We start from the raw sequence: 22,874 nt of genomic DNA on the forward strand, positions 1-22,874 counted from the left end.
AAAAAAAAAAAAAAAAAAAAAAAAAACACACACAAACATAAGTGGATTAGGGTGGATGTTGCGTTTTATTAACTATTGTTCTACAAAATGAACATGGCTCCCAACAGTGGATGTTGTGGTTTTTTTAAAATCACTGTTCTACAAATCAACATGGCTCCCAATGGCGTATGATGCGTTTCTTAAAATTGTTCTACAAACCAAACATGGCTCCCAACATTGTATGTTGTGTTTTTTTTATCATTGCTCTACAAACTCAATATGGCTCTCAATGGTGTACTGTATGCTGTGTTTTCTTTAAATTGTGCTACAAACCCGACATAGCTCCCAGCGGTGGATTTTGTGGGGTTTTTTTTTTCTTCATTGTTCTATGAACTCAACATGCCTCCCAATGGTTGATGTTTTTTTTTATCATTGTTCTATTAAAATCAACAAAGCTTCCAAGGAAGGATGCTGTATTTTTTTTTTATCATTGTTCTACGAACTTAACATGGTTTCCAATGGTGGATGTTGTTTTTTAATCAATGTTCTTCAAACTCAACAACAGGGCTCCCAACGGTCCCTCATTTGCATGGACTGTCCGTTTTTTGGAATGTAATCCCATCTCTCCTTTTTGGTCTGATCGCTAAACTAGGGGGCTGTGTTTTTTGTTTTGTTTAATGTGCCGGAGACTCTGGAATACATGGAATTTTTTGGGGGTAAACCCTTTAATAGAAAATCTTCATAAGAACATTTTATAACCATAAAAATATATATATTAAAAAAAAATGTTTTCGACCCAAGCCGATGAATTTGAAAGACTGTGAAAAGGTTCTTATGAGGAGGTACGATTAAAGATGGATTTTATAATGATCAATGCGGATGATCGATAATTGTTTGTATCTCTACATACATACCTTGTGCAAAAAGGTGTCCACCTTGTTTTCATGTCAGACATATGGAAGCTATGACATAACATATTGTGGCCACACTTCATACGAAAAGTGTTGTCTCACATCTGGCTCAATGATGTTGATCTTTTATGGCTCCGTTATGTTTGAGGCAATCCTACTGTGTTGGAATACGATTCGTGGTCTTTTATTTTATAGCTCATTATAGCCCCCATGGAGGAACTAACTCTATTCTATTTTTTGTATTCTCTGTATATTTGAAAAAACCTTCTTTAATACAAACTTTGAAAGAAAAGTGTTGTCTTCTTGTTGGGAATTGAGACTTTCTTTGAAGATTTGACAATCATGTTAGCACAAGGTATAGAATTAGGTTATATATTACACAGGTAGTGTTATCTACTTATCATTACAGAAGACTCAGAGAGCAGGAAGGCCTGTCCAGACTGGAAAAATGCCCCTGCAGATTTGACCCCATCAATCCAAAGAAATTTCATTAAAGGTATAGGAGCTTTGATGCGTGACATGTCACCCCCTCAAATCAAATTCACACATAAACACTCAGAGGTGCATGGACTGTAAAAAGAGATCACAGATTACAAAAGCACCTCGCACCTTTCACCTGGGGGAAGAGAGAATAACGTACATTACCAAATATTTCACTACTGACAGCTGACCTTGATGGGATTTAAAACTCTCATTGTAAGGCTGGGTTATTATACCCACAGCTGGACAGCAGTGAACCTTGGGAAATATTGATGTGTTAGTCTTATAAAGTAATTTATTCTGAATGAACGTTTTGTTATACTGAGCACGTTTCCCAACACTACACGCTTCTTTAAATATTAACTTTTTTCACAACGCTATCGCATAAATCATGTCATAGGGTTTCAGGTACAGAGATTGCAACTGTGCTCCATCGTTTATTGCCTTAAAAAGTGATAAAGTCAAAATGTTTTTTTTAAGATATTTCAAATGCTGATTAAATTACTTACAATGGATACTGCTCCCTGATGTTTAAGAGTTTGTCTTCTGCAGAGCACTCACCCAGATATCCTGTTTTAGGGTGGTTTCTTTATGGAGCCATCCTTGTGTGTGCTAGCAAGCTCTGTGGGTCTGCACAAACACACAAGACACAGAAAAGCAAGAAACTCCTCTGCTCTCCACTCAACATCCCTCCTCCAAGCTAGTAGATGGATAGATGCTGGAGACTGCTCTCCCTAAGTAATCTTGCACTGGACATGAAGTTCAGGGAAGCCGAACTGAGATAGTTTGAGCTGTTCCAAAATGTGATGACTAAGTGCTTGGGTAAAAATATAAAAGAAATATATTGCTGGGCAATGTAGATTTGTTTGATCTGGATTTATTTTTGAAAAACAGTTTAATACTATTTTAAAGAATAAATTCAACCTGAACACATCTTAGTTTTTATATGTAGCCAAAAAAACAAAAACAAAAAACATTTGCAAATACAACTTTTCAGATTTTTTTTTGTTTGCCTTTCTCCTGCCATCTCCGGAGACCTCCATGGGTGTCTAAAACAGTTCTACCAGTTTATTTTCCTGGCTGATGTTTAAGAAAAAACATCTGCAGACACTTTCAAAAACAAAACTACAGATTTACCCCAACCCCTTACCACCATGAGCAAGCACAATGGGCAACAGATGCTCACCACACCATGAAACCGCAAGCCATCTACCTTTGTTAATGGGGTTTATATATTAGCACATATCCTACCCAAATCCAGCCAAAGAATTTACGAATATGTTGCCCGATGGATTGGTGCACACTTACGTCTATTTTGTTTTAGCTGTGCCTCCTATTGGCTTTATTTTGTCTACCAGGGTTGACTCTGGTTGTCTCCCCCCTACAAGCAGTCTGTAATCCTAAATATGCTGGCTCCACATTGTCGGAGGTTTGTTATTAAACTGCGCCTGGATACAGAGTAAGCCTTGTGAGATTGGCCTGAACAGCATGGCCACCATGAAAGCACTTCCACAAATCTCATCACGATCCTCTAGGGCCAGAAACAGCTGATACAAAGAGGCACCAAATCTCATCATAATGGCACCACTTTGTGCTGCGGATGAGCAGGGCAGACAGGAAGACACCTTTCCAGATGAAGCCATATTAGTGACTGGGTGACAGATAATGAATAGGCTATACGGGCGAATGTATCCTTAAGCTGTGCAGCCAGTGAGTACAATGTAGTGGAGGGGTGGCTAGCAATGCATAGTTTGTAATGAGGTCGAGTTCTAGATTGCACATTAGCTGCTTTCCTTTTGCAAACGATTCTGATTAATTGCTTTACTGCTTTTTAAAAGCTCTGCATGTCAAAATGAACGCTTGTGTGTAGTATATGTTAACCTGTGCATGGTGCGATGCTCATCTTGGGTGCACTGCATGCGACTATCTACCGGGTTGCGGCTGCTCCCAACCTCTGGTTGATAAAATGTTCTAGGAACTGAAGATGGAGCAAACCCGAAGAGTGGTGGCATGTGATATATGAAACAGCATTGTACTGGTTGGGGCAGAGAAAGTAAAACCGTGTTGGTAATTGGCACTTCAGAGTCACTTTACAATAGCTACTTACATGTGCATATGGGAAAAGCCGGCCCTTTAAACCAACACTGTCATTTACTGTACTAATCGATTTCTGCAAATGAATACTGTCTAATCTGCTTTCTGAGATAAATGTTGAAGTCACTACCAATGTGACAGAGCTACAGGACAGGCTCAACACCAATGAAAATCAGGAGTGTGCATAATTAGAAGCTGTGATGGGCACAGCTGAGAGTCCCTGGTTAATCGATTAAGCCCCCATTCACACCTGTAGGATTAGGTGCGATTAGGGATTCCTGTGTCAGGAACTTGTGTCTTCCTGCAGCAGGAATCCCTAATCTGACGTTTACAAGTGGCAGCTGTCACCCGTTCAAGTTAATGATTGGGTGACAGCCACTGCATGTAAACGCCGGCACACCACATGTGAGGTGAATGGCTGAAGAAGACCTCCGAGAACCCAGAAGTGTAGGTGGCGGTGATGGCGGTGGCAGGGGACAGACCTGAGGACTGAAGATTGATCTGAGAGCGCTGGAGAAAGGCACAATGTTAAGGTAAGTGTGCCCTAATGTGTAAGTATGCTATGCCCCCCCAAAAAAATAAAATGTACAAATCACTTACTTCTGCTTTAATAGGTAGGCAGAGAGATAGAGAGGTGGGAGGAGTCAATGGTGTGTATAAAACTGCAACTTGTGCTATTGAGCTCAGACTGAAGCTGTGCAACAGGCAGGGATGGGGAGGAGTCATTGCTATGACTGTCTAGCTTGAGCTATTGAGCTCTGCATGAAGCTGTGCAACAGCAGGGATGGGGAGGAGTCATTGCTATGACTGTCTAGCTTGAGCTATTGAGCTCTGTATGAAGCTGTGTAACAGACAGGGAGGGGGGAGAAGTCATTGCTATGACTGTTTAAACCTGAGCTTTGTAAACAGCAGGCTATTTTACACAAGAGATTTACGAAAAGCCTTGAAAAGCATAGAAAAAGGAGCCCACCTGCTGCATAAAAATAAAAATACACATTCATATACAATGTGTCATATTTACTTGACAAAATTACATAACCATAAGAAAATATATCAAAGACCAATATATGTTCTCCTAAACAAAGTGCCAGCCGGTTCGGGCCAAATCTGCATATACAGCGTGGCAGAGTATGTCGGGACGTGCTTTTCTAATGGCAGGTAATGGAGTCAGCTTGGCTGTCTCAAGTTCAAATGGTCACAGATTATTAATCTGCCAGGCCGCAGTCACTGCGTGGGCAGCAGGTCTTTCCCTTCCCTTATCAGCCCTTCACTTTGGCAGTGAGAGCAGGAACCGGGTGAATCATTAACAGGACTGTGACCGACCTTTATGATCCGCATTTGCTCAGTGTGTTGTGCTTAATGCCTCCATCCACCTCAATTATAAAGTTTTCTCCAAGACTTTAGTTCCTGGAGGCCTGCATGTTTGTCAAGGAGAAAGTGAATTAAAGGGTAAACAGAGCCAAACCAGCAATTTCTGAGCCTCGTGCCAGCTGCGACGCTGCAGTCCGAAGCACGCGGGAGGGGCAGGGCCAGAGTAGGTTCAACAAAACGCAAAGTAAATGAACAACTTTGCATTGTGTACAGGCACTCGAATACTCTAATCCGGGCCGCTAGTTCTCAGAAACTTATATCAGCAGCCGAACCACTTTTAAAAATATATTTCTATCCCAACAGGCTTGGCTGCTGTCCTTCAACTACATTCAATTCAACAGCATGAATCTCAAAACAGATTTAATTGTCAAAGTAAATAGTACAATAATAGTACAAATAGTCGAAGTACAAATAAAACAAAATGATTCATCAGACAATAATAAATGAAAATCAAAAATGTCCTTCCTGTTTATTTGGAAGTTGAGCTGTTTACAAAACTTTGCAGAGGACATATTTCCTCTGGTGCTGCTGCAGAAGCAGGCAAATGGACAAGTAGGCACTTAGAAAGGGCACTCAGGGAGCCACATGGAGTTCCGGGTAGCCAGAAAAGAACAAGACACCTACCCCCCTCCCCCCACCACCATCACCCACTGCTGATCTGTAGGAAAGCTCCCAGTGTTAGCCTGGCAACACTGAGAAATACAATGGGTCCCAACTTGACTGCACTGGCATTTTATGCTTATATGCAGATGCAAAGAGGGTTAGAGGAAGATTCAGGTACTTAGGTCAACTCATTTTTAGGAACAAGTATAATGATGTTAATGAAGTTTTATTAAAGTTTTTATCTTCCTTAAGGTGCCCATACACCTTACAACCATTGCACGACTTTCGTTGTGCAATGGTTGTAAGGTAATCTAAATCTCGTACAATCTGCCAGTCTTGGACAGGCAGATTGTACTTGCGATCATCGCAAGCCCTCCCCGCTGAGGGGAGGGCTTCCGATTATTCCAATGCTGAGCGGGCAGTGTGCGCTTACGCACACTGGCCCGTTCGGCATTTGTCTTCCGAGCACGCCACTAACCCACCGAAAATCTTACGATTTTCGGCATGTTTTCCAGCGTGATCGGAAGACAAAAGACGTGCAACCGTATAGTAGAAGCGGTCGCACGCCTTCCATACACCTGCCGATTATCGTATGATCGCAGGATCACCCGCGATTATCGTACGGTGTTTGGGCCCCTTAAAGCTCATTGAATGGGCTGGTTTTTCCAATCACTTTTTGGCAAAGTGACAATGGTCAGCAGGACAAATCTATCTACGAGGGACACAGGGGGCAGTAAAACAAAATTAACAAATGAAAAAAATAAATAAATTATTACACACATACACACACACACACACACACTTTAATACTTTCTAAATTACTGAACCAGAACAAGCATGCAGCAAGTAAAGTTAAGTCAGGTTTACATGTGTATTTTTTGTTTGTCTAACTTGCGGGCTGAACGAAAAGAAATAGAACAGATTCCTCCATCAACGCTTATGAGCCTTAATGGAAAAATCCCTGCTGTTTGCACTGTATTCAGAATACCCGAACAGAGCTCCGTTTGGCTGGGAATTTTCCAACTGGCTCCTTTGATAGCTGATCGAGGGATGCCAGGCGCAAGGGTGCCAACAGTGGCACCCACTATGCTAATTTTGGCCGATTGCTACTTTAAGCCTCATTCACACTGCATTAAGTTGGGCCATACGCACCTGTACGGCATGCACGGCCCCATCAGGCCATTCCCGCGAGACACAGGTGCTACATGTAGCAGCCTGTTCTTCCATATGCGAGGTTTGGGCCATACGTAAACATGAGCAGGTCCCGGTTTCCGCGCTCGGACGCAGACAGGAAGGATCCTATCTGCATCCGAGCACGGATAACTGGAGCCGCACGGGTGTGCGCATGACAGCGTACTGCCATGTTCTCCCATAGGGAAGAACAGGCTGCTGCGTGCAATCAAATGCAGCACCTGTCCCTCCCGGGAATGGCCCGATACGGATGGCCAGGCTTAACAATGTGTGAATGAGGCCTTAGCGTGAGGTCAGTACACCTAGCCAGTATTCTTCTGGAGGTCAGTAACCCAAAGCATTTAAGAAAATGGATTAGCAGGACAAAACAGCAACTAAGTTTACAAAGCTGTGAATCAGAGAAGTTCATTGTTGTTACACACATTAATGCGTACACTTTAAAAGCTCTGTTCTCGATCCAAGCTGCAGTTTGGGGTTATTGAGCAAAGTAGAGTCACTTTTTGTAAATTGTGAAGAAAAAAAAAAAAAATGCTAAAATTATGACCCAAGACTGAAACAGAAGCTTTTTTTGACTGCAAGACCTGAAGCTAAGAGTGTAATGAAAAAGCAGGGAATTAATTAAACCCCAAGATGACAGACAGCTCAAAAGCACTCGTGTCTCACCGAGCTGGTATATTTTGGGCTGAAACCTAGGAGATCTTATCCAAACCTATTTTTGGACTGACAGCGCATTTTCCTCAGCCGCCCCCTTTCCCGTCTGGTGACCTCTCTCTCCCCCTTCTAGTTCCAAGTGCCCTGGAGGGAGCCTATGCGTCAGAATTAGACTCTGCCATCTATGCCTACCATTGACAAACCAAAGCGAGACAAGAACATACAAGACAAAAGAGACAGTGATGAATTACCTGCTGTAGTCTCCTCGAGCTTCCTGCAAATGAAAACAAAGGCGAAAAAAAAAAGTTAAAGTTTGTCTAAACCAAAAGAATAAAAATAAAATACATAGCAGGTTGCGTATCGCTAGATGTGGAGGCTACATTAGCTTTCTTTCTTCAAACTTTACTTTCACCAATAGATCCTGCCAGCAACACACTTCCTGTCTTTGGGTGACAACGCTGACTGACTGTATTAGAGTTATAGAAGAGCAGTGACACCTTAGGACAGGAAGTGTGTTAGGACTTCTATGTTAAAGAGAGAACTGAGAACAATGCTACTGCTCCCTTTTAGATTGTAAAGGCACCTGTAAATTCCAAAAGGCACCTATATAGAGGTGCGTAGCTTCATAAAAAAAGGTATACAAGACCACTAGCTCTACTAATATTTCAGAAGCAGGGATTTAAAGAGGTCCTGTTTCCTGTTGACAATCCGAATGAGCACTGGGGGGAAGGGGGGGTTATTGGGGATGCTTCATTTAACTGCAGTAAGCTTTACCTCCAAATCCACCTTTTGCTGGTTATAAATTGAGGAGTCCTTAGTCATTCTTTTTGATGTACAGTCCTCACATTGTTTTGTACTATTCTACTGTCTCGTGTGTGCCACCGCTTAATTATCTTAAAAAGGGAAAAGAGGCAAACTAAGAGATCAACTCGTTGAAATAGCTGAAAAGGGTAAAAGATCTAAGAAATGATCCACTTATACCATAGAACAGAGGCAAAAATAAATAAAAACTGTTCCTCAGATCTTTTTTTCTTGTGAAGTTAGTCTGATGCAAGAGCAAGTTTTATTAGAATCCCCGCTATTGTTTTTAACTAAAGACTGACTTTCAATCACTCATTTCGTAAAGCTGCTACACAAGGTCTACACAAGGTCTATGGTTAGCACAAAGCTGGTGGTAGGCATAAGGAAACCTTTGGACACACAAGAACTAAGCCAGTGGCGTCACAAAGGGGGGTGCGGCCCACACCCGGGTGACACCATTGGAAGGATGACACCAAAATGACTCAGTCATTTTGGTGTCACCCCTCTCTGAAAAGTTGGGCGCTCGGTCATGGACCGAACGCCTGACAGTATTAGTAGAGAGGAGGGGACCCGGCGGCATACCTTATCCCGCCGGGTGACTGTCCCCTCCTCTCTCTGCCGGCGGCCATCTTGGTAGGTATCAGAATACTGCCGCACGTGCGCGATGACGTCATGCGCAGTGATGTCTCGGCGGGGTGACACTCGGCTACCGCTCCAGGTGTCACCCAGCCTCGGGACGCCCCTGGGGTAAGCAACAGTTTTCTGGTGTCTTCTAGGTTTCTCCTCTAAACTGGAGCACTGCAATTGCATGGGTGCTCCTGTTCAGGGCATTAAAAGGAGAGAGGCTCCCAGACCCGAATGCCATTCAGGATCCGAATTGCATTCAGAAATTCGGATCCCAAATGCTATTCGGGTCTAGGAGTCTCAGCTTTGGTAATATATGTATATACTGAACACGAATTTTCGTTATGGCATGTGACATTTTCGGGCTAAATCAGATGGCTCCCATGTTCCCATAACGAAAACTCATGTTCAGACCCATTCGGATGCATTAAACTGAAAAACACATCTGATTGGCCAGTAAAAAAAGTTACATGGTCAGATTCAGTTTAGTTTCTGAATGAGATTCGGACGGGATCTGAAATTCGGATGCATTGGGGATTCAGAAATTCGGATGTGTCCGAATTTCGGAAAATTAGTCTCTAGCATGGATGGAGGAATCCCACGCCGTTTCCATTGTATGACCGTTCGGTCAAAGATTTTCCATCTAGCTCCTTCAATCTACTGGTCAAGGGATGCCGGGTGGAGGGGTGCCGACAGGGGCACCCACTGTGCAAAGTTCTTGTTAAGAACCAGATGAAATTTGCATAATGCATGGCTAGCTTTAGCCCTATGCAAACTCTAAGTTGCTTATACAAGCCTGGAAACTATCTCCCCACCTCAACGTTACAGTGTCTAGTGCCCGAATGGGCAATCACAAAGCCCCCGTGCTGTCACCCGAGAGAAACGAAAGTGAGCCATGTGCTTCAAGGCCCAATGGAGTAGCGAAGTAGTACAAGGAAGGGGGGTATGTATAGCTAGTAGGGCCACCATTAAAGTGAACCTGTTGCTTTGTCCAAGGGAGTAAAAGGAAGGGGAGTATGTATAGCTAGTAGGGCCACCATTAAAGTGAACCTGTTGCTTTGTCCAAGGGAGTAAAAGGAAGGGGAGTATGTATAGCTAGTAGGGCTACCATTGAAGTAAACCTGTTGCTTTGTCCAAGGGAGTACAAGGAAGGGGAGTATGTATAGCTAGTAGGGCCACCATTAAAGTGAACCTGTTGCTTTGTCCAAGGGAGTAAAAGGAAGGGGAGTATGTATAGCTAGTAGGGCTACCATTGAAGTGAACCTGTTGCTTTGTCTTGCATGGCAAAGGTTGGCTTTAAGGTGCATTAAACACTATAGCAGTTTGATAAAATCAAAGCCAATATGTCCGCTGATAATGGAAAAGTTTCAATAAGCTATAGTAGATGTCAGTAACATTCACCGACAATCTCCAATGCTGATCTCTATCCTGTAGACAAACCCATCTCAGCCACACTAGTGTAGGGAGGTTATGAAATATTTATATCCCCGGGCTGACTCACAACCTGTGCACTACGCAGAATTAAATATTTATAAGTCAGCTGCATGTTAGAGGAGGGCTGGTCAGTCTAGAGACAGATCCAACACTGTAGGACTTGTTTCTGATACAACGCACGGGGCTCGTCTCATCAGTGCCGAGATCTTGAAACTCAGGAATGGAAAATATGTCACCAGATCTGGGCGTCAAAGAGAATCTTATCTACAAGTTTGCTGCATCTTTCAAAACTCCCAGCAGGCTTGGAATAAATGGTGCACCATCTCAAAGCATTGTGGAATAACAAAATGTGTTTGAACGTACACAGATCACAAGGAATATAAGTTGCCCGTAGATTCAGAGCACCCTTGTTAATGTGGATAACAAAAACAAAAACCAATATAACCCCCTAGCTACATAGAAGACACACACAGGTGCTGCATCACACCTTTATGACTGTCCCCCTTCTGTGCCATAGCAGCCCCACAAAACACATTGAAGGTCTGGAGATAGGACAAATGTTCACGTTCCCTCCAAAATTCCCCAATGCATTGCACATGGGACCGATCACCAGGCCAGAGCAAAGTACGGAGGCAGGGTATGCATAGCCAAACATGCATTACAAAGTCTGCAGTTGTATAGGATCCAGGGTTACCAAATTGTAAAATGGTGGCAAAAACTCTGGAAACATGGAGGAGGTTCTCTATGCAGCTATAGGGTTTAGGCCCAAATTAAGTGATCCTTAACATGGTGAGATTTTTACTGTTTTCCGGTCACCGAGACTGGATGGAAGGTGCAACCTCTCCAATGGGGACCAAGCAGAGTGCATAGGAGTTGAGTCATCCATCATTTTTTTTTTTTAAGCAACAACCCAGCATACCCACCTGGCATGCAATGCCCGCAGTTTAAATAGTGGATCACAAGGGCCTATACAAAATAGGACACTAACTCAACAAAAATCATAGCTCAGCTTTGGATTACTTTCTTCAAACGCTCCTCAGAAACCTTTTGGATGCATCAAATTCTAAACTTTTTAAACACTATGAAAAATTAGTGAGTGTGGATTACTGTAAGGAACATTTCTGAAAACAGATGTATGTAGGAGATGGGACCAGAGGTGTAATCTCAGTCTTATACCAGTTGCTCTCCATCATTTCAGTTAAACTGTCCCACAGATTAGTTTAAGAGGCAGATCCCGCACTGGCCGAGTGGCAGATCCCGCACTGGCCGAGTGGCAGATCCCGCACTGGTCCAGAGGCAGATCCCGCCCTGGTCCAGAGGCAGATCCCGCCCTGGTCCAGAGGCAGATCCCGCCCTGGTCCAGAGGCAGATCCCGCCCTGGTCCAGAGGCAGATCCCGCCCTGGTCCAGAGGCAGATCCCGCCCTGGTCCAGAGGCAGATCCCGCCCTGGTCCAGAGGCAGATCCCGCCCTGGTCCAGAGGCAGATCCCGCCCTGGTCCAGAGGCAGATCCCGCCCTGGTCCAGAGGCAGATCCCGCCCTGGTCCAGAGGCAGATCCCGCCCTGGTCCAGAGGCAGATCCAATGGCTCGCGAGTCAATCAGCCCCCAGGTGATTGGCCAGGAAGCCGGCTCCATGCTCCCTCGTCACCAGGTGGCGAGGGAGCATGAAGCCGGCTTTCTGGCCAATTGGGAAGCCGGGTAATGACTCGCCGTCTGGCTTCCCGATATCGGAAAAGTACGTGTATTGGGCTAGGCATCAAAGCATTTGGGCGAGTGTGAGTACTTGCCCAAATACTCGGTATCTGCAGCGATACCAGTATCGGTGCATCCCTAGTAGGAACTTTAGGATTGGACAAAATGTAAATGTGTTTACAACATCAGCCTGGGCCTGGCATCTACAGACAGCCATCAGTCCCTTGGCTGGTGAGCCACAGGCTTAGCCCATTAAAAGTGACTCTTTCTAGCTGGCGTTTGACTTCTATTTTCTACAATGAAAAGACTGAATAAAGATTTCTATTTTATTGGCCACCCCCTAGGATGGCTGATCTTCATGGATCGCTGACTTGCTGGCTACAGGACTCCGGCCACAAACCGTGACCATTTACGCATATAAAAACCTAGCAACACATACACAAAGTCATGTACAAACTGCAGTCATCTCATTCACTTTTACTAAACCATAAAAGGTTCATATTTCACAGGTTGTAAAATAGCTTTAAAGCTGAACTCTAGACAAATAGCTAAATACACAGATAAAATACACACATGGGAGCTAATTTACCTGCCAAAATATTTGTATTTCTGGCCATCCGGTCCTGAGATTTACACAGCTCTGCCACACAGCATAGCCTGGTCCAGCAGGGAAGGAGACCTGAAACTTTCTTTACTGCAGTTCCACTCACCCCCACCCTGTGACTAGGCAGTGAAAGGAGAAGCAGCAAAATGGGGAGCTCCTAACTCGGTCACTCTGATCTTTCCTTCGATCAGTATGCTCATTGTACTACAGCACAACTAATTGGCTTCTTGTGCTGCTGCTCCCTCTCCCGTCTGAGCTCTGCTGTACATGCCCTGCAAGAAACTGATACTAAAGGCATATTTAGCCAATCACATGGCTTGCATTTAATAAAATAAATTTGATGACATATCAATGAATACAGAGCTGCATTCATTTGCGTTAAATATATCTGCATGGAGTTTAACTTCCACCTTCCTCGCTGACTGTGCAGCATAAAGGGTTAACTACTGAAATAGGAGATTACATATCTTATAATATATTTTGTTGACATGTGATTGGTTATGAATGGTAACAGAAACCTCGCCACTTCCTGCACATCGCAGAGGACTGCGGCCCCCGTGACCAATGGCAATACAAATCATGGGGAGAAAGTCCCCGAGCCTCACTGCAGCAATCCACCACCACTGGACGCCTGCGTAGCTTCCAAGCTCTGCTATGGTCTGACTCAAAAAGCTGGCGTCCGATTGGTCGCCACGGGTGAAGTGCCCATTATTGCTAATGGCGTTGTATTAAGTTTGGATGTAGGGTGATAAGATTTATTAGCCCCTCCCTTTTAGATTGTAAGCCCTCAGGGGCAGGGCCCTCCTTACCATCTTGTCTTGAAATGTATTGTGATTGTAATGTCTTCCTTATATTGTAAAGTGCTGCGCAAACGGTTGGCGCTACATAAATCCTGTATAATAATAAATAGATTGCAGTTCGAGCTTCCGCATCGCTCCGTCCCCGTCAGACAATATGAACTGACAGCTAGAAAATAGGATATTTGTACTCACCTTAAAACCCTTTTCTCTGGGTTCATTGAAGGATACAGCAGGATCCTCAACCCTAGATCTAGGCCAGTGTTTCTCAACCCTTTTTCAGTCACGGCACCCTTTGAAATTTTGCTAAATTTCTGGGCACCCCAGTCTATAATGTAAAAAACATAAATATAAAAAATTGTGCGTAGTCCCTCCAAAATCTATACCAGACCCTTATACATGATAAGGGGCCAGGTATGGTTTTTAAGGGGGAACCCTAATCAAAAACACAGTGGGGTTCATATTCTGCTCACATCAGAATTCCCCTTTACATCAAGAGCACACCTTATTAGGAGCCTCCCTCACACTAAAAGCCCCTCGTCACATTAGAGACCCCCTTTTCACATCAGGACCCCCCCCCCCCTTCTTTACATCAAGAGCCCACCTTCTTATTAGGAGCCCCCCCTCACATTAGAGTCCCCCTTTTTCACGAGCCCGTCTCACACTAGGAGCCCCTCTTTACATCAGAGTCCCCCTTTATATCAGTAGCCCCCCTCACACTAGGAGCCCTCTTCACATTAGAGACCCCCTTTTCACATCAGGAGCCCCCCCCCCCTTACATCAGGAGCCCACCTTCTTATTAGGAGCCCCCCCTCACATTAGAGTCCCCCTTTTTCACATCAAAGCCCCCCCACCATTTCTTTACATCAGAAGCACTCTTCTCATTGGAGACATGATGTTGTGAAAATTTTGAGGCACCCCTGAGGAAGCCAGAGGGTACCCCGGGGTCCCATGGCACCCTGGTTGAGAAAGGCTAGTCTAGAGCCTAAGGATCCTGCAGTGTCCTGCAATGAACGAAAGAGAAACATGCATTTTATATATGAAACAAGATACAACTAAAGACTAACAACTCCATTAAAGAATATTCCACTTTTTGAACCATATTTGGTGCTACATCCATTATTAGGGTGTAATAAGAAGCATAGTCAACCCTCCCACCCCCTTTTACTTACCTGGGTTTTTCTCGCTGCAGGATCCTGTATTCATTTCAGTGCCGGCAGGGCCATGCACACCAGAAGCAGCAGCATCCATTCACAAAGAAAAGACTACAAGTCCTATCAGCCACAGCTGCAGACAGACTCGTAGATCTTAATGAAATACAAGAGTGGTCACCCTGGTGTTACTCAAGACCCACTGATTACTTACTCCAGCCCCATAACCAGAGGTCAGTACCTCCAAACGGAGCTGGTGCTGGAGGAATAGTCTGCGGGAACCTGGGCAATGCAAGTGATAGCAGTTACAATGCTTTGCAGGCTCCAATGCAAAAAATTAACAAATGCACATGTTCTTTCATCAATGTGTGTGCATTTATTCAATTTAAAAAAGGTGGACGCTTTAAATCTCCCCAAGCAAAATCAACTTCATCTCGACAACCCCGCCTGAACCTTTTTGGCAACGGCAGATGAAGATTTTATTGTTACATTGTATTTATTTTTGCGGAAAGGAAACGGCTACCGTGTGTCGTGACGGTTACATTATATAAAAAACGACACACAAGACCCACCAAGCGCTAAACAGGTACACGGCAAAGCTCTGCCAAGCATGAGCAGCCGCAGACAGGGACAGACTCAGAGAGAACTTTTGGTTATTTGATAAAATGCAATGCGGATTCTCTTACCTGCAGGATGAGCGCAGCCAATTTGAAGACGGCCTCGCTGTCCACGTCTATCTGCCCCTGCGAAGACAAGGAGACAGTCAGCACCAGCTGAGTGATCCCTACTACCAGTATATGCCTGTCACTGCTGTATACCTCCAGGTTCTGTTACAACAACAGATGATACCATTCCACATCATGGGGGGGAGAAGGGCTGTGTTTGGAAGCGTTGGCTGCTCTTGCAAAGAGACAAGCACTTATGCTAGCAGGCTGGGATTAATGGCTATCCATGCAGAGTGGCGGAACATCCAATGTTATCATTACAGAACGATCTCTGTGTGCAGTCAGGGTGTAGCTCTGTGGCTGCGAGTGCACTGAGTGAGCCAAGTTTGTACAGCTCCCCCCTCTGCTGGTAATAGTCCGGCCTGATGTTCAGAGATAAAGTTCCACTCAAAGACAAGTGCATGAAGACACAATGCCAGGACTTGCTGTTATTTTATGCCTAGCTTAGTTTTTTTTGTAACGCAGGGCAAGAATGCAAAATAACTTTTTATTAAATGAAGTAAAAGAAACCCCCACCACTTAAAAATGTTTATTAAATGAAACATGTCTACGCTGAAAACGGCTTCTGGAATTAAAGCTGAAGTTTAATCTGCTTATATTTTGCCTTCCCTGGTTCCCCCCCCCATCAATGTTTACCTAAAACCTTTCTCTTTTCATGACATATCTTATTTTATAGGGATGTCCTGATACCATTTTTTTAAGACCAAGTACAAGTACTGTCCCTCAGGTACTTGCCGATACCAATTACCGATACTTTTCCTTAAAGGGACATGTGGCATTTTTTTTCTAAAACAACACAGACGGATGATTTTAGGGCAGTTTCTCAACAGGGCTAAATACGGATGTCACCAGAACTGCATACATGTCCCCACAGCCGAACACATGTCCCTAAGGAAGAATAGTATTCTGCTTTGGGGACATGTGTTCTGCAAATACATGTCACCAAAGCAGAATTCCTCTCACCAGGCTGCGTGTCGATCTCACCGGGCGACGTGGACATCTGCAGTGGCTCTGTGGGCACTCCCCCTCATCGGCGATGTCGGGACCCAGCCTCCCCCATGTCCAGTCCGGCGATGCTGCCACGTCCAGTCCTCCACGTCAGGGGGCGGCAGGAACCCCCAGCTTCTAGCCTTGGGGCGGTAGTTCCGCCCCCGAGGCTGTCCATGGCTGTGCCGGCGCCAGGAAGGAGGAGGAGGAGATAAAGAAGTGGACAGGCACTGCCATGGACAGCTATCTGCAGGTCCCCAGCAGGCTGCCGAGGTCCCCACAAGCGCGTGAACTCGGACGGCCACTGCTGCTTGAAAATGTAAAGGGCCAGTATCGGCCTTAAGAATCCGGGCATTTTCACGAGTATAAGTACTTGTGAATTTGCCTGCTATCGGGACATCCCTGTTATTTTATATACAGTGATCACCGGGTCCCTGTGCTTCTCTATGCTATGATCATGGCTGGTGGGAGGGGCCAGCAGGGTGCTGTACATAACTTCCTGAAAACATCACAGAACCCTGCCTCGGTACTCCTGTCAAAAACCCTCAGCTCTGATGCAAGCGGTAGGCTGGCTCTTGGGAAGAGTTATGCAAATATCAAAATGGCCGGGTGTCAATCTGGAGCAGTGGGTGTTCCTAGAGTGTATTTGCAGTCAGGCTGCACTAGATGACACTCACATGTGATGCTGAGCCTCCTTGATTGAAAGAACTGAAATCCAATGAATGAAAGGGGCAGGGCCAGGGAGGGACAGGGACAGTCAGTCTGGGGAGGAAAGAGCTAGATGAAGCCAGGAAATGAGGCGGCCTCTCTCTGACTGGCTGCAGCTTATAATGCACATAGTGAGAAGCACCCAGTGTGCAGTGAAACAGAGGAAGCCATTTCAGTCCAGGAGAGAAGCCGGTACAACAGTGCAAGACTGAAGGGAAGTCCGGAGTTCAGTTTTTATATTAATTTTTATAACAGAATGAACTGAGCTGCTGAGATGAAAATGAAAAGCACTTTCTGCTGTAAATGCTGAAGATGAATTGCTCCATAGTGTCTGCAGCTACAGAGTTCAGTGATGGATTACTCCATAGTGTCTGCAGCTACAGAGGTCAGTGATGGATTGCTCCATAGTGTCTGCAGTTACAGAGGTCAGTGATGAATTGCTCCATAGTGACTGCAGCTACAGAGGTCAGTGATGGACTGCTCCATAGTGTCTGCAGTTACAGAGGTCAGTGATGAATTGCTCCGTAGTATCTGCAACTACGGAGGTCAGTGATGGATTGCTGCGTAGTATCTGCAACTACAGAGGTCAGTGATAAATTGCTCCGTAGTATCTGCAACTACAGAGGTCAGTGATTAATTGCTCCGTAGTATCTGCAACGACAGAGGTCAGTGATTAATTGCTCCGTAGTATCTGCAACAACAGAGGTCAGTGATTAATTGGTCCGTAGTTTTAGCAGCTACAGAAGTCAGTGATGGATTGCTTCATAGTATCTGCAACTACAGAGGTCAGTGATGGATTTCTCCATAGTGTCTGCAGTTACAGAGGTCAGTGATGAATTGCTCCATAGTGACTGCAGCTACAGAGGTCAGTGATGAATTGCTCCGTAGTATCTGCAACTACGGAGGTCAGTGATGGATTGCTGCGTAGTATCTGCAACTACAGAGGTCAGTGATTAATTGCTCCGTAGTATCTGCAACGACAGAGGTCAGTGATTAATTGCTCCGTAGTATCAGCAGCTACAGAAGTCAGTGATGGATTGCTTCATAGTATCTGCAACTACAGAGGTCATTGATGAATTTCTCCATAGTGTCTGCAGCTACAGAGGTCAGTGATGGATTGCTCTAAAGTGTATTGTAAAGTGTACTGCTTGTGGGGAATATGGAAACATTTCAATGTCCAAAGCCTGGCCCCGTACTATAAATGATAAAATGTGATATCAATGTGCCCATTGATGCCCAAAGGGCCCATTTATATTTGTGCAGTGAGTTAAAGGAGAATTATGAGGTGAGTGATTTTCACTCAGCCTCATAATCTGAGCCGACCTGTGACAATTAAACTGTCACAGGTCCGCTCAGTAGATCGGGAAGTGAGCGAACACATAGCGTCGCTCGCTCACTTCTCCATCTATCCCTGCAGAGAGCCGTGACTGTCACTCACGGCTCCCCGCAGGGATTCCCCCCCCTCCCCTGTCCGATCCTCCAGCGTTGACTGGCGGAACGGGGAGGGGGCAGGCCAAGCTGGCTCTGGATAGGCAGAGCCAGCTGTCAATCCCGCAGCTGGGTGGATCTCAACAGCAATGTCGGGATCCGTCCCGGCTGCGGCGGTCTCAGTATACCCGAGCTGTAGCTCGCGTTATACTGAGCTTTGGGTCACGGGAAGACGCTAGTTTGTGTTCTCCCGTGACCCTTAGGAGAACTATGGGGAAAAACCCTGACCCCATAGTTCTACTTTAAAGCACGTGCCTTAAAGTGACATTACAGTCAAAAAAATGCTCCCCCCCCCAATGCTGGTGTAAGGACTTACCTTAAATTATGGCTCTTGATTCGATCATCTTCTTCCTGCCAGTAGTTTTCAGGAGTCCCTCCAGCGCTGACTCCTGTCTCTTCCTGTCCCACAGAGTCTGGGACTCGCGGCTACGTGCATTGACTTACCCTGTGTCTCTCCTCTTCTCCCAGCCGAAGATCTCTACTGCGAATGCGCCCGCCCCATAATCCTTCTGCGGCCGCCCGACAATCTCCAGATCTTCGGACGGGAGCGAGCGGCGGAGACAGAAGTAAGTTTAAACCTGTTTGATAACTTTTTTTTTCTTTTTAATATTTTGCATATAGCTACTGCTTGCTAGGAATAGATATATGCAAAAATCTGTGAGGGCTTAATAACCCTTTAAAAGTTAATGTCCGTTGCATTAAAGCAGCCAATTGAAAACTATAGCACACTGCAAAGCATGTGCTTCACCTTAGTGCTTTGGGGTGCTCTTCATAACGAATGCAACCGCAATGTGTCACTGCATGCAATGCGCATTGTGGTAAAACGCACATTCCTGCAATGCATAGATGTAAATGGGCCCTTACACACACATAGTGACCTTTATAGCCTCATTCACACTGCTAAGAGCCGGTCTGTACAGATCCGCGTGGCGTGCACGGGCGTATCGGGCCGTTCCCGGGAAGGACAGGTGCTGCGTGTGATTGTACGCAGCAGCCTGTCCTTCTCTATGGGAGTATGCGGCCGTATGCTCACCTGAACTGCACATCCGTACGGGTGCGGGTGTCCGTGCTCGGACGCAGACAGGATCCATCCTGTCTGCGTCTGAGTACAGACACCCGCACGGATATGCAGTTCGGGTGAGCGTAGGGCGGCGTACGGCTGCGTACTCCCATAGGAAGGACAGGCTGCTGCGTACAATCACACGCAGCACCTGTCCTTCCCGGGAACAGCCCGATACGCCCGTGCACGCCGCGCGGATCTGTACGGACCGGCTCTTAGCAGTGTGAATGAGGCCTATAACTAGACAATCCTTTTTTTTTTTATATCTCAGCAGCCCATAGCAGGTTGTGTGCCCGGTTCCCGAGCACTTTATAGCGCTGTAGCTGCTCCTATTACCTTCACATTTTATTGCCTATTCTAGAAATTTCCCGCCAAAGTGTTATGTCCGATGTGCGTAGCGAGAGAGCCGTCAGCCGAGGCAGTAAAGGTAACACCGCCGCAGTGCAGCAACTGTGAGATATAGATCATTCCACATCTCGCTGAGCTGAAGTAGTAAATCCGCAACGTTTCTTTGGAATTCGCTGGTGCAGAGAATGTCCGACGAACCATTCTGATCTCAGTATCTGCAAGTGTGTGTGTGTATTTGCATTGTAAACCCTTACGTCTGATGAGAGGGGGCCCAAGGGGACACACGTTGCTGGGATTGTGGCCAAGTCAGCAAGTCTATGGCTTGCTTAAAGAGGAACTCCAGAAATGTAACTGTGCATTGCAAGGGTTAACTGCTCGTTTAGGTCTCAAATAAAGAAAATATACTCACTTGATCCTCAGTCCCACCTGGCTGCTAAACTGGTCCTCGCAGCCTCTTCTCTCCCTGGCTCCGGCAGTCTAAGCCCCACTGACATCATCACATGTCTGTCTCGTCTATTCTTTTGTATTAGAGGACGCCGAGGGACATTCCACAGCAAAAAATTGTCAGCTGAAGAGTGACTGCAGGCAATCAGCTGCAGACACTGTTTGGATATTCTGACAGTGTGGGTCACTGGGGCACTGGCTGTTAGAAAACAATACCCCGCCAGAGTGGAGAGGGGGGGGGGGGGATTTAACATTCATTCTGTTTATCGTAGATGGGGGAAGAGAGCAAAAAAAGAGCAAAAAATGCTAAGGGGATGATTTATAAATCATGTACCCAGCCATATGCCGATCGTACAACAATTCCGCCACTAGATGGAGCTGAGGAGCATATGGAAATTCCTATGCTCCTCAGCTCCATCTAGTGGTGGGAATGGTTTATGAGTGGCATTTGCCCAGTGTGCCCTAGGTCAGGGGTGGCCAACCTCAGCACCCAAGCTGTGGTGCAGATACAGATCCCATCATGCCTCTGCCACTGGGAGTCTTGCCTGTGGCTGTTAATCTTGCAGCGCCTTATGGGACTTGTAGTTCCACAACAGCTGGAGTGCCAAGGTTGCCTACCCCTGCCCTAGGCAAGTGGGCTATTCACACAGCAGGAAGTGTGCAGGAAGTCTCCCCAATGGGACCACACATAGAACAAGGGAGGTTGAAGTTCTAACCTTTCCCTATTCTATCCAATGCAAAAACAATTTAACTGGGGGTACACTTTCAATCTGAGTGAAGCCTCACAATATTTTGGGGTAGGCAATCTCAGCACTTCAGCTCATTTGCATGGCATTCCCTCACCTAGATGGAGCGATGGGGGGGTATGGAAGTTCCCCTGCTCCTCTGCTCCATCTAGTGGTGGCAATGGTGTGTGAACGGCATTCGCCTAGCGTAAGGCTGGGCACATGATTTATAAATCATCCCCTAGGTCAGGGGTGGCTAACCTCAGCACCCCAGCGGTGGTACAACTACAAATTCCAGCATGCCTCTGCCCCTGGGATTTGCATGTAGCTGTAAGAGTCTTGCAATGCCTCATGGGACTTGTAGTTCCACAACAGCTGAAGTATGAAGGCTGCCTACCCCCTGTAAATTGTGTTGCTGCCCACGACTCGGCACCGCCATACAGATCAGAGGATCGGTCCACAAAGCGTTAAGGGGATATTAATCTCCGGTGTCCTTCATAAGAAGAGCAGTTCATGGGAAGTTTACCACACCCAGGTAACAGTGGGGAATTATTACATGGTGTGTTGTCTGCAGAATTTGTGTTTTGCGCGGAGGCTCACAAGACAAATTGTAGGGGTATAATAGGGTTATACAGGAAAAACCTGAACCATACTGAATAGCAGATTGTGACCAGAGGTCTCGGAGGGTAATGGATGGGTCTGGTGGGGAAGGGAAGGGGGAGGGGGGGATTTGACAGGATACATTGAGAAAGTATTTTATCTTCCAATATAAACAGAATTTGTCAATTACAAGTGCTGATAATCTGTCTCATTACCTCCTTCAAGGGGATCAGGGAGTGTTTCAGGCTCTGTTTATACAAGCATTACCCTAAGGCCTCATTCACACTGGAATCGGCCTGCACGTACAGCTCCGTGCTGCGTGCTGCGTGCACGGCCGTATCGGGCAGCTCCCGGGAAGGACAGGTGCTGCGTGTGATTAGTACGCAGCCCCTGTCCTTCTCTATGGGAATACGCGACCGTACGTAGCCCTACGCTCACCCGCCCTGCACGCCCGTGCGGGTGTCCGTACTCGTACGCTGACAGGAGGGATCCTGTCTGCGTCCAAGCTGGGACACCCGCACCCGTACAGACCTGCACTCGAGGTGAACGTCGGGCGGCGTACGGCCGCGTACTCCCATAGAGAAGGACAGGGGCTGCGTACTAATCACGCGCAGCACCTGTCCTTCCCGGGAGCTGCCCGATATGGCCGTGCACGCAGCACGGAGCTGTACGTGCCGCCCGATTCTCATGTGAATGAGGCCTAAATGTCGATAATCTCCCTAAACCGCCATCCACACTTGAACGTGAGCATTTTCGGCAATTTGGAAGGGATTTGTTTGTGCATTTTTCAGGTGATTTAATGCTTGAGTGTTTTTGTTTTAGCCAATGGAGAGCTACTTACTAGAAGGAGACAGTTGTCTTGCACAACACCATGCAAAAAAATACACTTTTGTTGTGATTTTCAGGACTGCAGAATGAGTCGTTTCTGTGTTATGGAGAATAGGATAGGGAATGGTTTGTGTAGTTAGCAAAATACAATAAAGCAGGGCTGACACCTCTCTGTCCACAGAAATGCTGTGCGTTGTCAACTCACAACATGAACATGTGACATGAAAGGAGGAAGGGGGCTGTGCTAAGGAATTGACGCTTCCTGGTGTGGTCAGATTTTCTAGCTTTTCAAGTTCAAAGGCAGATTGCAAATTAATTAAATATTATTTATTATTTGAATAAAAATAATTTGTGGAAAGTTAAGCACTTGTAAATACTTGATTTTTATTTGTGCTTTTACAAGTGTTTAAGTTGGTGACAGGGACTCTTTATAGAGACCCTGCCATTAGTATACAAGCCTCCTAACAGCACAGGGAGGGGGGATTTATCAATACTGGAGCAGAAGAATCAGGAGCATTTGCCTATGGCTGATTGGTCACCATGGGCAACCACTCCCGATTCTGTTTGCTCCTGTTTTGA

The 22,874-nt window shown here is 45.8% G+C and overlaps 1 protein-coding gene across 1 annotated transcript in view; it reads right to left on the reverse strand.

Annotated features, from left to right (window-relative positions):
- FRMD4B (FERM domain containing 4B) overlaps window positions 1-22,874 on the reverse strand; it is a 140,883-nt gene that overhangs the window by 74,700 nt on the left and 43,309 nt on the right. The window contains exons 6-7 of the mRNA XM_018555437.1: window positions 15,069-15,125; window positions 7,532-7,554 (exon numbers count right to left, since the gene is read on the reverse strand). Of these exons, the coding sequence (XP_018410939.1) occupies window positions 7,532-7,554; window positions 15,069-15,125 (80 nt within the window). The remainder of the gene's footprint in view (window positions 1-7,531; window positions 7,555-15,068; window positions 15,126-22,874) is intronic.

This window comes from Nanorana parkeri, unplaced genomic scaffold (assembly GCF_000935625.1).
Source record: "Nanorana parkeri isolate BGI_ZX_2015 unplaced genomic scaffold, ASM93562v1 scaffold196, whole genome shotgun sequence".
Taxonomy (NCBI): Eukaryota; Metazoa; Chordata; class Amphibia; order Anura; family Dicroglossidae; genus Nanorana; species Nanorana parkeri.